Source organism: Dunckerocampus dactyliophorus, chromosome 2, assembly GCF_027744805.1.
Source record: "Dunckerocampus dactyliophorus isolate RoL2022-P2 chromosome 2, RoL_Ddac_1.1, whole genome shotgun sequence".
Lineage (NCBI taxonomy): Eukaryota > Metazoa > Chordata > Actinopteri > Syngnathiformes > Syngnathidae > Dunckerocampus > Dunckerocampus dactyliophorus.
This window is the reverse complement of record NC_072820.1, coordinates 16879207-16896736: the sequence shown is the minus strand read 5'-3', so window position 1 is coordinate 16896736 and position 17530 is coordinate 16879207. Positions and strand designations below refer to the sequence as shown.

The 17530-nt window shown below is 39.5% G+C and overlaps 1 protein-coding gene across 2 annotated transcripts; it reads left to right on the top strand.

Annotated features, from left to right (window-relative positions):
• The first annotated feature begins 408 nt into the window (after positions 1-408).
• Positions 409-17363, top strand: mapre2 (microtubule-associated protein, RP/EB family, member 2). Of its 2 annotated transcripts, XM_054765187.1 has the most exons (8): positions 409-494; positions 1902-1956; positions 9438-9565; positions 13048-13193; positions 13259-13475; positions 13550-13692; positions 15837-15995; positions 16073-17363. In XM_054765187.1, the coding sequence occupies exons 2-8, from the start codon at positions 1937-1939 to the stop codon at positions 16178-16180; spliced, it is 921 nt and encodes a 306-aa protein (XP_054621162.1). In that variant the 5' UTR covers positions 409-494; positions 1902-1936; the 3' UTR covers positions 16181-17363. The 2 variants fall into 2 exon arrangements, with proteins under 2 accessions (XP_054621162.1, XP_054621151.1); XM_054765176.1 differs by lacking the exons at positions 409-494; positions 1902-1956 and adding an exon at positions 3771-4345.
• Positions 17364-17530: the final 167 nt, after the last annotated feature.

Sequence of the window (17530 nt, the reverse complement as noted above, 5' to 3'; positions counted from 1 at the left end):
GAATATTATTCACATTCTAAAAGGCTAGTGGCTGCCATGCATGCAGACATTTGCATCAAACTTGTGGCCTGGTTTTTTATGTGTTGTATATAATATAAAGTATGCAGTAAATTTGTATAGTGAAACAAAACATAATATAGAAAAATAAAAACAAATATATGATAATCAGTTGGTTGTGGAAGCATCTCATCAGCAAGACATCATTGCTGTTAAAAAAAATCAGTGTTAATTAATACTTTATTGATTTAAAAAAGACGTTGAGAGAATGTAGCCTGCTGCTACAAATGATCAACGCACCCGGATATGATTGGTCAGTTTTGTGACAGATGTTATACAACCAACCAATCAGATAAAACCTTGATGACATCCTCGCCAATCAACTGCCGTTTCTCCACTCGGCAATAACAGTGAATGGGCGTTAGAGGGTGGGGTGACTCAGCCGGAAAAGAGCTTTTTCTTTTTTTTCTTTACACGTCGTTACCTGGAGTTCACTGGTGAGTCCCGTCTGTTTTGCATTGTATTTTTTGCTTGTAAACGAGAAACGTGATAAGGAAAGGGAAACATTGCAGCGTATTTTCGTGTGTGTTAGGAGCTTTAGCGTTGATGTTTATTAGCTTGTGTTGGTTCGTGCATATGCCTGCTGTCATATTTCTGTCAAAGTGTATAGTGGAGCAAAAAATAACCTGTTATCGTCAAGCTAGCTGTTGGTTAGCTTAGCATTACGCAGCGTTAGCATTGAATGTGGTGTGTGTGTAGTTTAAAGAAACGCTCATGTATTTGCTTTGTTGGGTTGTAGTTCAGTAAGTTAGCTCCCGTGCTATAGCTACATCTGCTTAAAAAAAACTACAGGAAGTGCAACTAATATCGATCTACTATCGTCTTTCGGGTCAATCTATTTTTAAGCAGCGTTGGGGTGGGGGTGTTAGGTGGCTGATAACATGGTTTTCCATTTACGTTTGTCAAGTATAGTGTGCTGTTTTGTGGATTAAATTGAAAGCATGTCATCGATAAATTAAATCAAATGAAATATATTAACATTAATAATGGGCTATTTAACGTTAATTAATATCAACAAACTCCCTCTTACTGCTCTTATTTTGGTGAAGCCTGAGCTCTGACCGTGCACACCCACGTCTCGACACAATCGGTACAGCAAACGGGATCGGTTCTACGCACGTGCGAGACCTACGTCACTTCCCCCATTCGCGGATTTTTAAGACAGCGCTTCTGCGACGTCACGTGCTGTGGTATTTATTAGCATTTTTTTAATTTATGAAAATAAATGGTCAGTAACCATACTTCATATATGTAATATAATGGGTGGTTATTTTCTTAGGCTTCTTATTAAAAGACTTTGCTAGCATGCTGTAAGAAAAAAAGATGATGTTATAATTTCTCCAATCTTAATAAAAAATTTTGCAGTGGGGATGCGGGGGTGACGTGTATGGCACATGCGTAGTAGAAATCTTGTTGCCTGACTTTTGCGCTCTGTAACTGCCGTAAAATACATCAACGGATAACGTATATTTCACATGCCTAACCCATGACTGTTGAAAAATAGGCCGACCGGATGTAGACGCGTTCTGCACATGCACAGAACTGTTTCCGGTACAGGTAGACACCCACTGTCACTTCAGTATTGCAATTATCCAGCTCCATATAAGTGTTTTATAAATGGACACAACATTGTATTTTATATGCTAATTTATATAATCCTTCTATTAAACGTACCACTTGCCTATGTGGCACCATAGCTGGCTATTTAGCTCCAAAAAACAAATAAAGCAGCTATTGTAGCAAGATTATCCCATTTTATATCCACCTCTTTTGCATAATGACTTAATGCTACTTCTCTAAACCTTTCTCTTACCGCACCCTGATTTTGTGATTTTATTTGACAGGACACAGGAGGAGGACAAAGTGCGGCAAAGTGGAGATGGAACCGCAACTGACCAGGTACTAGGTATAAAATAGATACAAATGGAAAAAATAAAAAGGGGGGGGGCCCAATGTGTGTTTTTTCATGGGGCCCAGAACTCCTGGTGGCGCCCCTGTTTGTAGTACAGTCAACCCTCGCCATTTCACAATTCAAATTGTGCGGCTTTTTTGTTGTTGCATACAGCCTACTGGTAGAACAAAATGCATATCTAAGCTAATTTTACATATTTTTTTCCTAAATTAAGCATTTTCAAGCATAGAAATGGCTAAATTAACTAAAATAGACGTATTCAAATTGGGAATGTAGTATTCCACATTGGTCACCAGATGTCAGTAATTGTTCAGTGAGACAAGCACTCGACCTGATCGCCGGAACAACAGGCTGTTTTGCAGGTTTAGATGATCTCACAACAGGCACAATAATAATAACATAATGATAATAATAATAATCATCATCATCATCATCATAATAACACGGGCTACTGTTGTGGCCGTAATCCTGCTAAAACTCTGAACCCTCAACGTCACATCCTGTCCACACGTCCGGAACACCTTTACTGTGACACGCAGTAGAGTGTGAAGGTGACTATAGGGGTGTTATTTCATGTCTTGAGAGCTCTAATAATGTTAAAAACCGCATTTAGAAGATTGTAAACAAGTTTTCTGTGTCATAACTACGCAAGTATTCCATTTATAAAGAAAGAATCCTACTTGGCGGAAATTCACTTGTCACCACCGGGTCTGGAACCAATTAACCGCAATGAACGAGGGATTACCGTACCTACTTTTACTACTGAAAATGCATCAACAGTGATTAGAGTTGCCACCGTGCAGTGGAAAAGGGAAAGTAAATGCTGACTGAGCTGAAGTCTTCAAGAAAGGCTTGCATGAGGGTGGTTCGAACTCTGGGTTTTTGTGCAACTTTAGAGGTGCATCCAGAAATGACATCTGTGGCACGCCCTATGGGTTGTACTCAAAATGCGTTGGAAGACATGTGAGCATACATGTAATGCAGACATTCTCAGAGTTTTAGAATTATTAGACAAATGCTCAATGACTTATGGACAATGAAACCATTGAACATTTGCAGTATAAATGGTCCTCTGAGGTTTTATTCATTTTTTAGCGTTTCATGGCAGGTTAGATCAAATGCTCGTAGAGGTTTGTATATGGCACATGGGCCACAGGTTGCCCATCTCTGATCTACAGCTACTGTATGTATGTCTGATTCACTTCATTCTAGGAGTGGACAATACTTCAAGTTTTGGTATGACATTGGAGATAGTACATGTAAACTGGGATGTCACACTGTGAAAAATGGAGAAACCGAGTAATCCCAGTAATCCAACTAATTTAGTGCATGGAAATTTACTCGATAATAACTACGCAGCATCGTGATTTATTGTTTTTTTTTTAATAACTGTTTCATTTCATTCTTGTATTTATTTTTTTTATTCCTGTATTTTATGTTGTTGTTATGTATACAGTGTGAGGGACTTAAGTGCCAATTTATGTATTTATGTATGAGTTCCGATTTACAATGCGTCATAGGAACAGAACTCATTCGTATCCTGAGGACCATCTGCAGTGCAAAATAACTAAACAGAAGCAAGAACTGCTATTGGCTCTAATTTGGCTGTTTTGGCTTTAGACCCCAAAGCATTCCTGTGTCCAAAAACATATTCCCTGAGGGGATTTTTTATTTGTTAACAATGTAATATCAACAATCTAACATTATGAACAACACAACAGATATTTGTGAAAATAAATATACAAGAAAACTGGAAAATATCGATCTTTTCGCGCTAGTATCGATCCGATACTGCCCTTAGTAGCTATACTATTGATATTACGGTCGACTTCTTCCTTCATTCTATGCTGATTTCTTTAATCAAAGCAGTGCTCCATTCTGTTTATTTGAATCCACACCTATAATACAATCATCTTAAATCCAACACATGACACGAGTGAATGGATTGTGCTTTGGTGAAGAAGCAAATTAGCATTGATCTTGCAAGCTAATGCTGCGTTTTAGGCACTCAGGAGCCTAGTAATCGATGCATTTTGGATAGAGTGTCGTCGTCACATGACTCGAGCTACAGGCTACGTCATCGGGGCAGATTTGTGTGGAGAATAAGCAGCAGCAGACAAGCGAGAAGGAAAAGAATCCTTCGGAGTGGTGCGGCTCTTTTTCTTTGAGGCCCTGTCTTCCTACTTTCTCGCCTTTGCGTGTCTTTTCCAAGAGTGAGGAACAGGGCGTCTGTTCGAACACCTCCGACACGCAAATGCCCGGTCCCACCCAAGCCCTTTCCCCAAATGGAGAGAATAACAACGACATCGTCCCCGACAACGGCACCAACATCATTCCTTTCAGGAAGAATACAGTGCGAGGCGAGCGAGCATTCAGGTAGAAATCATTGCTTTTAGTTAGTGGAAAAGGGACCGCTTGCTCCTAGTCCGGTGCGCCTGTCATGTTCGGCCTCATCGCGGCTAGCTAGCACCCACGATCACCCTGCTACCATTATTTGATTGCATGGACTTTATAGCGTCGTCATGGCTGCGGAATGACACAGTCACGTTTAAACCACGCAGCTTGTCAAATGACATACAGTCGACCTTGCTACATGCTTCTCATCATAACCCCCACAAACATGCAATGGTTTCATTTTGTATTTGTTTGATATCGTTGTGGTAAGGTGTGATTTATCTGCCTTCCTGGGCACAGACACGTCCAACCGGGCCGCGTTGATCTCCACCCGGCTAGTAATGCATGCTAGCACCGCTCCCCTAGCTTGCATCCGCTTTGTTGACAGGAGAGACGCCGGCCCACTTTCATTATTGATGCTTTTGCAGTCTACATGTGCAGGACTTACTGTAAATAAAATAAGTCCTTTTAAATGAGTGCTTTGGTGTAATGCATCTTAATGGAAACTGAGACTTTAAGCTGATCAAGCCTGCATTCATTGTGGATATATGTATTTCTTATTGTACTGGAGTTGTTTCTGAACATCACCACAATGGAACATTATTATGTTTGTAAAGGCAGAACAAAAGTCATTAAATTGTGTATGTTGTGGCCGGTCGGTGTTTGTCATGTTTACAAGCTGAGCATGAATGCGTTATGATGCACACATGTTGAAGAGGAAACTGTTAATAAGGTGTTAATGCAAGTGGTGAACATTATTGTATATTTGGCTCAATTTGATTGCTTTGGATTGTCAAAAACTGTGCAAGCTGTGTCAGCATTATACCAGATAGGACGTGCAGAACAACAGTCTTGTCTTCCCTTGTTGGTCAATGCTGTGCGTTGTTTTATTGTAAGTCAAATGGAGTGTTGTTGCTGTTTTGCAGTGGTAAAGGCAGATTGAACAATGTCTCCAACCTGGGTTGTGTGGCTTCTTGAGTGTAATTAACCTTATGGGTTTGGCCTAATGATTACAGTGTGTCAGATTAAGAGGATGCATTTTCGTTGCTTGTCTGTATTATTTGTAACGTGGGTCACATGCTTGTTTTCCAGACAAACAAATGTTCCCATAGGAAATCATTAGGGATGCACAATATTAGGCCTGTCACGATAATCGAAAAATCGATAATCAAACGATACAAAAACAGTTGATAATTTTGCCGACCTCGATAAATTTACATGTGCATGTTTGTTTTCCTCGTCTCTGTTTACCACACAGGCTGGATGACAAGAGGGTTCACTCTTCATCTGTCTGTTCACGTTGGTGATACTAGGGGTGGGGAATCTCTGGCCACCTCACGATTCGATGCGATTACAATTCAGAGGCCTGCGATGCGATGATAAAACATTTATCAATGCATCTTTATAATTTTTTCATGCATAATTTTTTTCTATATATAATTTCTTTTTACTCACTGTGTACTACTAAAACAAAGCATATTTTTAATGATAGACAAATAAAATAAACATGAAACAGATTTACTTCCATTATCTTTTAATAATTGGAAGGTTACATGTACCAACATATTTCTCATTGCACAGAACCAGCAGGAAAAGTAAAGTGCACCAGTAGCAGCATGTATGACATTAACAAACTTCAGCATATTCTGAGTAACCAACATAACAAATCTGCCATTATTCACAAATAAACAGTAAAGACTTCTGAATTCAAACTAAAACCCTGAGCATAGAATCTCTGACTAAATAATAATTTTACTGTATAGCAAAATCAAAAACAGCTTTCATACAAAATATAGATTCTTGTACCAGCGGCTCTCATACAAGAATAATGCTTGCAGACGTCAGTATATTATGAATAACCAAAAAAACTAGGCTGCCCTTATTCACAATTGCAGTGAAATAACGTTGCGATGGGATGTTGTACGTGTGTTCCAGAGTGCGCAACAAAGCATGCAAGCACTGCTTCTCAACCACCGAATACGATCACAAATCCTTTGCAATAAAATTGTTTCAAGCAGAAACAGACTTTTCCGAGTTGGGTGGAAAATTAGTTATCACCTGCTCGAATCCAAGAATCAATTATTTCTCCCAACACTAAAGTTGTCATACAATACATATAATAATGTTGTACAATACTTTTCTACAAGAGAGGAGAAATATGATCTTAGGAAAACTTTTTAAACACTTATATGCCCGAACAAAGCTAAAAACCCACATCTTTTCCGTATCTGGAATTAAATTATGGAATGGATTGAGTAAAGAACTCAAACAATGCACCAACCTGAGCTAATTCAAGAAAAAAATACAAGCAGTTGACGTTTGCAAAATACAAGGAAGAAGAGTTTTGAACTTTTTTTTGTTACGCTTGTCTTTGTTTATTTTTATTTATTTATTATTACACTGATTATTATATATGATTTCTATTTATTGTGAAAAATCTTATTAATTGCATAATCATCATGTTACATTACCTTATTGTTGTTCTATGTATTAAAAATCACATATGGAATAAAAGAATTGAATAAATGTACAGCAAAAGATGTGGAACGGATGGGGGGGGGGAGGGGGTAGGACTAATAAGTTTTGCTTCTTCCTGCACCTTTTGGACATGTGGAACTGTGACTGTGATGCATTCCATTGTATTTTGTATGCATGTTCAAATAAAATTAAACCATTACGATTACCCCTACGTGAAACAGTGGAATGAACGGAGAAAGTGAACCCTCCTCTCAGCCATTCAGTCTTTGTCCCAGTACGTGGAGGCGGGGCTAGTAGTGAGTGCTAGCAAGCAGCAAATTAGCCTCTTGAGCAAGCATACGCTAACATGAATGAAGGCGCAAAAGCGATTGTTTCTAAGGCGAATGCCACAGCCTCAGTGTGGCAATATTTCGGTTTTAAGCAGAATGAACAAGGTGAGCGCATGAAAATCAACAAACCGATGTTGCATTTGTTTTAAAGTAGTGACGAGAAAGACGGAGAATATGACAAATGCAGCTGAGCTTCGCTGACTGAGGGATTTGGTGGGCAAATTAAAATATTAAAAAAACGGCGCAAAATTGTGCGTGCTCGCAGACAGTGTGACAGACACTGTGCATTAACCTTTCAATACAGTTGAAAAGCCAACATTTTGGGAAATCTTAGAAATGTTTGACTGATAGTATGAATTGCCTGGGAGAACGTAACTGTCGCAAACATCAATTGTATAACCGAGTGAAAGATGTTGAAGGACATCAGAAACACTGCATTTTACTCCACCACCACAGATACAGTGGTGTGAAGAAGTGTTTGCCCTCTTGATGATTTCTTATTTTTTTGCATGGTTGTCACACTTACATGTTTCACATCATCAAAAAAATGTAAATATTTGTCAATGACAACACAACCAAACACAAAATGCAGTTTTATAAAAACTGAAACTTTTTATTATTAAGGGAGAACATTTCCAAACCTACGTGGCCCTGGTGTGAAAATGTGATTGTGTCCTAAACCTAATAACTGGTTGGGCTACCCTTATCATCAACAACTGCAATCAAGCATTCGCCATAACTTGCAATGAGTCTCGTACAGCATTGTGGAGGAATTTTGGCCCACTCATCTTTGCAGAATTGTTGCAATTCACCCACATTGGAGGGCTTTCCAGCATGAACCGCCTTCATAAGGTCATGCTACAGCATCACAGTAGGATTCAGGTTTGACTGGAACACTTCAAAGTCTTCATTTTGTTTTTCTTCAGCCATTCAAAGCTATTTTCATTGAGGTTTTTTTTGTCTTTTTTGTTTGTTTAATGGGCCACATGGTGGCCGAATGGTTATCATGTTGGCCACACAGTCAGGAGATCGGGAAGATATGGGTTCGAATGTTGTCAATAATATTGATTGTCGACAATAGTTTGTAGAACAATTATCGTCCAGCAAAATTTGTTATCATGACGGGTCTTTTTTTTTTTCAAGCTGATGCCTGTAATATCCTGCTTCTCAAGACCGATACCGATAACTTTTTTTATATCTATTATTTTTTAAAACTAGATTTAATTGTAGTTTATGCACACCTGGAGGTAAGAGCAACTCAAACAAAATTGGATTTGACAAACTGTACCAGTAGATTTGTCCTAACTAAGTATCATGCTGGCATTTCAGGGGGCTAATAAGGTTTGATGGGTTGATGCTTGATGTTTTTTTTTCCCTCATCGCGGAATGTTTGTTTACAAGTGAACGGGACGTTACTACAGGCCGTTTGCAGCACATCGCAGAAAAGGAGCACTTGATTTGCTCAGCTTAACCCACCTACAGCACAGTATTGGTAATCTTGGCCTCATTGGAGCGTTATTTTTCATTGTTTAGCGGAGCTATTTTTTAATGTTAGGGATGTCCCGATCCACATTTTTTGGCTTTAGGCCAGATCAGATTTTTTTATAGTCTTGCTGAACCGATCCTTCTTTTTTATTTTATAATAAGCTTTTGTTACAAACATGAGTTTGTGGAATTGAATATGGTTATGAAAATATCTATTCAAGCATTAAAAATAATGCAACCAAATTATTGCTGAATTTAATTTTTTATTACTCAGCATGTCCGTCAATATTGTTTGGCTTCTATAACAAACCTTTGTGAGTTAGGTCCCTAATGCAATACAAGATTCAATAAAAGTCCACCCAATAAAGATAAAATTGGAATAAATGCTCGTGCAAAATACATTTAGGGTAGGACCAATCATTTGACATGGTTATAGATCAATTTGTGGTGTGATTTAGAATATATGACATTTTTTTTAACAAAGTCTCTTCAACACAATGGTAATTTATTGGCGGTCCCTAGTATAAACAACCAGCATTTAGAGCAGCATTTCCAGTGCGAGCTCCCCACAGCAGTCTGGGCACAGTGAGGGGGAACTACCACTGTAGCTAGGGAGCTGAATATCCAACTACCAGCGTGAAACTAACTTCACCACAGTAAATGTCTGCATGGTGGTGTTGCGTTTTTTTTTGTTCGTTTTCCCAGCTTGAACAGCAATTGGGATCTTACATTGAAACAGATCAAGTCTTAGGGGCTCAAATGTTGTTGTTTGTGTGTTGCAGCTGGGGGATGGCGGTCAACGTGTATTCTACCTCAATAACCCAGGAGACTATGAGCAGGCATGACATCACTGCCTGGGTCAATGACATCCTCTGCCTGAACTACACGAAAGTGGAGCAGCTCTCCTCGGGTGAGAACCTCTCGTCAAACAACTTCATCTCGCATAAACACTCACACTCGGGGATCCTTTGGTGGGTTAAAAGCCACCTGTGCTCACCTCTCCTTGGCCAGGCTATAAATAAACATGTGCCGTGCCGTGGCCTCCTGTTGAGACCAAAGTAATCCAATTTTGAAGTTGTCCTGCCAGCGCATGTTAAGATGTAGGCTAATTCCTACATCTTCATTACTTTGTTTGTGTTCTCTACTTGCTTGTGACTGTGCGTGGCTGCGTTCCAATTTCTCACAATCAACAATGACGATGATGAAATTATTTTGTTGACATACCTAAAACGTGACGAGTCGTGTGTACGTTTTCGTTGACGAGACTGGCCGAAAATGTTAGTGGGTGGTCTATAAGATGTTTAAAATGCATGACATTTTTGTCTATTGTGTGTGTGTGTGTGTGTGTGTGTGTGTGTGTGTGTGTGTGTGTGTGTGTGTGTGTGTGTAATCTTTCAGTCAAAAGCTTAAACGTAGCAATGCATCCTAGCTTAGCATGCAGCACACTTCCTGCTCAACATGCCGATAGCCGGTGACAGTGGGCAACGGGAGCATTTTTGGTGGGAAAAAAAGCACTGATTTGATCTAAATCTAATGCATCCGAATGGAAAAACTGATTGCATTGTGCAGAGAGGCTGTGGTAAACGTGGCTATAATATCAAGCACCTGAAGGCTGATCACTGATATTCTGCCGAAGATAAATTACAAGTTGTGTTAACACATTATATACAGTGGTGTGAAAGTGTTTGCCCCTTCCTGATTTCTTATTTTTATTATATTATGATTAATCATAATATTAGTCAATGACAACACAACTGAACACAAAATTTCAATTTTCTATTATTAAGGGAGGAAAAAAAATCCAAACCTACATGGCCCTGTGTGGAAAAAGCGATTGCCCCACCCTGTTAAAACATAACTTAAATGTGGTTTATCACGGCTGAGTTCAATTTCTCTAGCCACACCCAGGCCTGATTACTGCCACACCTGTTCTCAATCAAGAAATTACTTAAATATGACCTGCTTGAAAAAGTGAAGTAGACCAAAAGATCCTGAAAAAATAGACATCATGCCGAGATCTAAAGAAATTCAGGAACAAATGCGAAAGAAAGTAATTGAGGTCTATCAGTCTGGAACAGGTTATAAAGCCATTTCCATTTCTTTCACCTAGCCATGGCCCGGGATTGGAAGATGCTAGTTGATATTGGCAAGCAACTAATCTTTCCCCCAGAGAGTGCAACCACCACCCTCAGGCCAGGCTTCACTAAAGATGGTACACATCATAGAGCTCACAGTCCCATGGGAGGACTCCACCGAAGAGGCCTGCAAACGAAAGAAACTGTGCTACACAGACCTGGCAGCAGATGCACAACAAGGAGGATGTAAGGCCAAGGTCTATCCGGTTGAGTAGGATGCAGAGGTTTTGTGGCTTCCTCTACCATAAGGCTCATGAAAGACCTCGGCATTCATGGACAGGCTCTGCGACAGTCTCAGAAGTGGCCGGAAGAAGTGGCTATGGATCAAGCGCAAGGACCGTTGCTAGGTTCAAAGCCTATCATCGCAACACCAATGAAGGAGGGTGCCCACCTGACGACCCTAATGAAGTTTGAAACCCACCCACCTTCCTGCCTTTACCCAAGATAGGGTGTGGGGGAAGAGGGGAGGCTGAGTGACGACCTGGTGGGTGGGGCAGTTTTTTGCTCCCAGGTTGGGATCTCACTGCCTAGCTCAATTTTGCCAGAAAACAACTTGATGATCCCCAAGAGTTTTGGGAAAATACTCTGTGGTCGGACGAGACAAAAGTTGACCGGCCTAGTCAAAGTCCTGACCTGAATCCTATTGTGTTGCTGTGGCATGACCTTAAAAAGGCGGTTCATGCTCGAAAACCCTCCAATGTGGCTGAATTACAACAATTCAGCAAAGATGAGTGGGCCAAAATTCCTCCACAGTGCTCTCAGAGACTCCTTGCAAGTTATTGCCAACGCTTGATTGCAGTTGTTGCTGCTAAGGGTGGCCCAACAGTTATCCGGTTTAGCAGGCAATCATTTTTTCGCACAGGGTCATGTAGGTTTGGATTTTTTTTTCACCCTTAATAAAAGAGCTGCATTTAAAAACTGCATTTTGTGTTCAGTTGTGTTGTCATTGACTAATATTTAAATATGTTTGATGGTATGAAACATTTGACAAAAATGCAAAAAACTAAGAAATAGGGTAGGGGGAAAACACTTTTTCACACTACGGTACATATGTTACTCGACAGTTGGCTTGTGATAAATTTCCTAGTAAGCCTAAAGCTTTCCATGTAAGTCCTGGCGCAAACTTAGTGAAACTTCAGGCTACCGTTAGCTTTATTGTGCTAATGTCAATTCATTAGTTTACTGTTACGTGACTATAGAACATGCAGGGATTTTTGTTTGGACAGTGTAATTTTGAAATATGGAGGTGAAGGAAAATGTAGCATTTCAGAACTGCTGCTGTTCGCCATGTGTTTAAATGAATCTTACACTTACCTTCTGTAATGTTAGCATCATGTTTTGCAGCGTGGCCAACTCTTGTGTTTATGTTCTGTCAGCACATTGCGATATGTGAAACAGATGGAGTTTATGTGCTTTATCATACGTAGAGTGTGCTCGCTTTGGGCCATAAGCCACAAGAGTACGTCAGTGACATCATGCAGTCCCAAACATGACCTGTGGCGTTTGTGGTGCACTTACAATAAAGTTGGGATACACCCACGCAAAACAAACTGAACAGTACAGTCTTGGTCATTGCTCAGAAAGAAAAAAAAAAAAAAAGTCAGAAGTTTTCAGTCGTGTGTGTGTGTGTGGTTGCCAGTCAAGTGGTTAATAACCTATCCAACCTATTTTTGTTTTGCTAGTTTGATAGTTAATGCCATTAAATTTTTTAACATGCTAGTATTTTGTCAAAATGATGTTCTAAAACACATGATGTGCAGAATAAATGCATATACATATGTGTAATATGTATAAAACACACACGTGTGTGTATGTTAGGTTTTTTAAGATATGCTCTTCCTACATTTGATTGTGGATTCACCTGTAGACCTTTACAGGAAGTGTACTTTTGTATCCCCTCTCTTTTTTTCCTCATCTAATTTCCAATACTGAGATATCTTTTTTTTTTTTCTAAAACTAATCTGACGAGAACTACACTAAAATGGTATGTTTTTTTTGTCAACTAAAACTGGACTAAAACTATCACTTATAGAACTGACTAAAATGTGACTAGAATAAGAAGCATTTTTGTCCAAAAGACTAACACTAAGATTAAAAATAAAATGGCTGCAAAAAACAACACTGCATCAAAAGCACAAGAGAACTAAGTTTTATTTTGTTGGAAATAGAGTATCCAATCTGGCCTTGGAGTATTCTTGCTGATGTAATAACTTCCTAAGACTTGTGCATCTTTCTTTTCCTGCTATTGCATCTTCAGGAGCGGCCTATTGCCAATTCATGGATCTTCTCTTTCCTGGCTGCATCAGTCTTAAGAAGGTCAAGTTTCAAGCTAAACTGGAGCACGAGTACATTCATAATTTCAAACTGCTGCAAGCGGCTTTCAAAAGAATCAAAGTGGACAAGGTGGGTTTGATTCTTAATTTAAAATATTTGACCTTAGTATAATTGAAATACTTTTGAATTCTCAGATCATCCCCGTGGAGAAACTGGTAAAAGGCCGATTTCAGGACAATCTTGATTTCATCCAGTGGTTCAAGAAATTTTTTGACGCCAATTACGACGGCAAAGAGTACGACCCGGTGGAAGCCAGGCAGGGTCAGGATGCCATCCCCCCTCCTGACCCCGGCGAGCAGATCTTCAACTTGCCCAAAAAGTCCCACCATGCGGCCAGCTCCCCCACCGCAGGTAAGCTCCACTCCAAATGTGTTTAATTTCTTCACACTTTAAACTTAAAAAAAAAAACGTTTTCCTACTTACAGGAGCATCAAGGTCGAGCTCAACAACCCCAAAGTCTGCGACACCAACGTCCAGACCATCCTCAGCCAAAAAAGTCCTTTCAGCATCCACTCCTGCTAAAGGAGAGAAAGAATTGGAGGTGCAGGTCATGCAACTTACTGACCAGGTAAGCCTCACATGTCAATCTCTCAACTTCCATGATGCACTGTATGTATGTACTCGGCTTGCCACGGCTCTACTTTCCATTTACGCTTTTCCATTAGGTTAGTGTTTCTCAATTATTTGATTTGAGATACTATTGAGAACCTGTAATATTTATTTACCTGTGCAAACTACTGGCACCAACATCGTTAAATCATCAATACAGACACTAACAGACCTTTTGAACTGAAGGTTCCTTAGCCAGGGATCCAAGTGTGCGTAGTCAATAACACTTAATCTCACTGAAATTATTTGCATAATCTTCCCAAGAGACAATACTATGGAAGTTACGCTTGGCTATACTTTAGAGTAATCAGTGTACAGCTTGTATCACAGTATAGATTTACTATCCAAAATAAGTAAAGACACAAGCATTGTCTAAATAGCTGTAAACAGTGTCCGTCTGTCTAGTGACAATGAGGAAGTGTCGTTACAATGACGACTGGGCTAGAGACGTGTTTGTTTGGAGTTGGAGAAACATACAGTATATGGTGTTGGAATTGCACTGACGTTGATGTGTTCAGGTCAGAATAACGTTATGCTCTGTGGGGAGGAAGGCAGGAACTCGAGTAAGACAGGTTTGCAGTAGCGTGTCAGGCTTTCACTAACAAACACACACAATGCAACAACAAACTAAGATGCACGCACCTGAACTAAATAGAAGGAGAACTCAAATTAGCAACAGGTGCAAGTGATAAAGGAGAAAGCAAAGCAGGAGACACAAACCAGACAAAACAGGAAGTACTACCAAAATAAGAGCATAGAACAGGAACTAAGGCATAAAAGTGTAAACACACTAAACTGTCACGCAGGCTAACTCATAGATCGTGACACTTTGTTGCATATGTTAAGTCTGTCATCAATGGCAACATTTATTTGTCTTACAACGGCCTTTATTTGTGTCGATCGTGCCAAGGCCGTGTTTGTGAACTTACTGTTATTACTTTCCTTTTCCACAAATGATAGGGTTTCTAAAATGTAGCATCAATTAAGAAAAAAATGTAGAAACATGTTCACTAAAAATGGAAATGAGTGCCTTGATATCAGACCACTTTTTAATTTTTTAAAGTTTTGCCTCATTTCGCCCTGCATTCACACAGATGACATTAGACATTCTGTCACTATATATTTGTTTTATCTGTTATGCCACTGCTGTGTCTTCCAAATATAATAGTGTTTTCCAGTATTTCCACCTCCATTTCCATGAAAGTCCGCTTCTTCGTCCTCGTCATCTTCCCGTCATTCGTGATTTTGAATGACAGCTGCCATCAACAACGCAATCAAGGCTCTTTAAATATGGACGCCACACTCATGAGTTACTTTGCATTGACCTTATATTGTTAAGTGGAGACATGGAAAGGGTGTATCTTGAGGCGGAGCTGCATACACACACTTCTACTCAAGGTGGTATATATAAACCACAAATTGGGCAAATGTTTGTGTATGACACTTTTTATAACTCTGAGTATTTTTGTCCGTACGTACATATTAGGTTTGTGGCATACAGACACTTTTAGTCAGAATTCCATGCACATTTTTATAGCTGAGAACCCAGGTCACTTCCATGCCCAAGAGGATTAAGGTAGTGCTAGGTAACAATTGTGCTCACACTTAATATTCACACCAAAGACACTCTGGACATGTTCACTGTGAGATGTACTCACTTGTGTTGCCAGCTATTTAGACAATATTGGCTGTGTTAACTCGATCAGTTGATAGTAAATCTATACAGCTATACATGCTGTGCGCTGATTACTGTAAAATGTATCAAGTTTCATTTCTATAGTATTGTCCCTTGAAGATATAAGAGCTGTACTCACTATTATGAAATACTGTATTAACTGCAAGTGGATCATACTCTTATACTGGACTTAAACTGATCAATATAGATAGTTCTGAAAAGACTAAGGATTTAGGTTCAGTCCGGAGGCTAATCAGTAAACAATTAGGTCTGGCTCCTGCCCTCTTCTGTTAAATGTCATTTTTTACCTCCATGTGCCATTAAAAACAAGTGAAGGAATACTCGTATAATCATCATGGGGCAGCTTTATCAGAAAGTCCACACAGTTCTGTTATCAGTACATACTGTATTTTTGATGGTTTTGTTAGGTGAACACATTAAAGGTTGCACTGGAAGGAGTGGAGAAGGAGCGGGACTACTACTTCAGCAAACTGCGAGAGGTGGAGCTCCTGTGTCAGGAACAGGGCCAGGATAATGCCCCTTTTGTGGAACGGTTAATGGAAGTGCTCTACGCTTCAGACGATCAGGTTAGTCTGAGTGTTTGATTGAAGAATTCAGTCTTGTCCATGCCCGGAAGCCTTCTGTTAAAAATGTATTTTTGTAGGAGAGAGCTGAGGAGCTGGCTGAAGGAGACGGACCGGATTTGGACCAGGAAGCCCACGAGGAGGGGCCAGATGATCATCAGCAGGAGGAGGAACAGGACGAATACTGATTTCCCCCGTCATCGGTTACACTCTTATTTAATGTGTGAGAACTCTTCAAAGGATTTTTTCCCATGGTTGAATTTTTCTTTTTCTCAAAGACTAAGCACATTGAAGCGGGCTGCCGAAAAAGAATCACCTTTTCTTTTTGTACTCTTTTGTATTCCTCCACTCACCGTTCAATGTTTTTGTGACTTTTTTTGTGGTCACAACCTCCGACAGCATACAAGCTCAGACCATCACAAAGACTGTCAGTGCAAACCTTTCGCTAGATATGACGACATGCTGAAGTTCTAGACCGGTGCAAGTGTTAGCTTCCCTGCTTCCGTCCCTTTTTCATATTATTTTTGTTGTTGTTTTTATACTGCATATCCATCATGTTAATCACAAGACCGCAATAAGCAAAAGCCCAGAATGGGCTTGTCGTAGCTCTTACTCAGCCTCCTTTTCCACGTGTTGCACTGACATTTTGAGTGTATTGGACAATCTGTCCAGAGACCCTCACCATATTTATTATCATTATTGAGCCTTAGAAATAGATTCTCCATTGCGTCCTTATGAAGACAATGCAGACAATTAATTGTGAATCAGTTGTAGTACAATGACATTGTATCGCTGTTTAATTGCACACAACTAGTAAGTGTTTGAAGCTACGTCACACTAACCACAACGGTTACATTATTCATATGTCATGAACATTGAGAAGGGTGAGGCGTTACTTTTTTGGAAATCTTAGCAATGCAACATTTTAAGTTCAGCAGGAACTTGTGTTCTGTTCTGACTTTTAGGTTAGTTTCTGGTGTTAACGAGTCGGTTCACTGAGTATTTTGTCACGCTATATTCCAGTAAGTACCTAGTATAACCTTTCTTAATATTGCATTTTATTAATAAGACAACAGGGCAGTGCACCATCATGCTTTTAGTCAGATATTATTGTGTAAATGAAAAGGAATGTACAACATGTGCTGTCAATAATTAATGAATGGTAAATGTTCTTTTTTATTGTTATTTTCCACTCGTTATGCATTCCCCCATGTTGCATGTTTGCATTTTATTTGTGAATAACTTGACCTTTTTACATATTTAATAAGAAAAACAAGTATGTTATGTGAGCTTTTTGTATGTTTTAACCTGCTATTTGAAAGTTGTTGAGGTTCGGATGGATTTGCTGTAATAAATGATGTTTGACTCCAATGTTGTCATGTCAGATTTAAATTAAAAACACAGTAGCACATGCTAACAATATAAATAACCAAGGTAATTTTTTAACGCAAATATTAACAAATCAAGGTGTAATATTTACTGTAATATTTTGTAGACATTCTTGTCGTATGGCAATATAATGACGCGACTGTACTTCA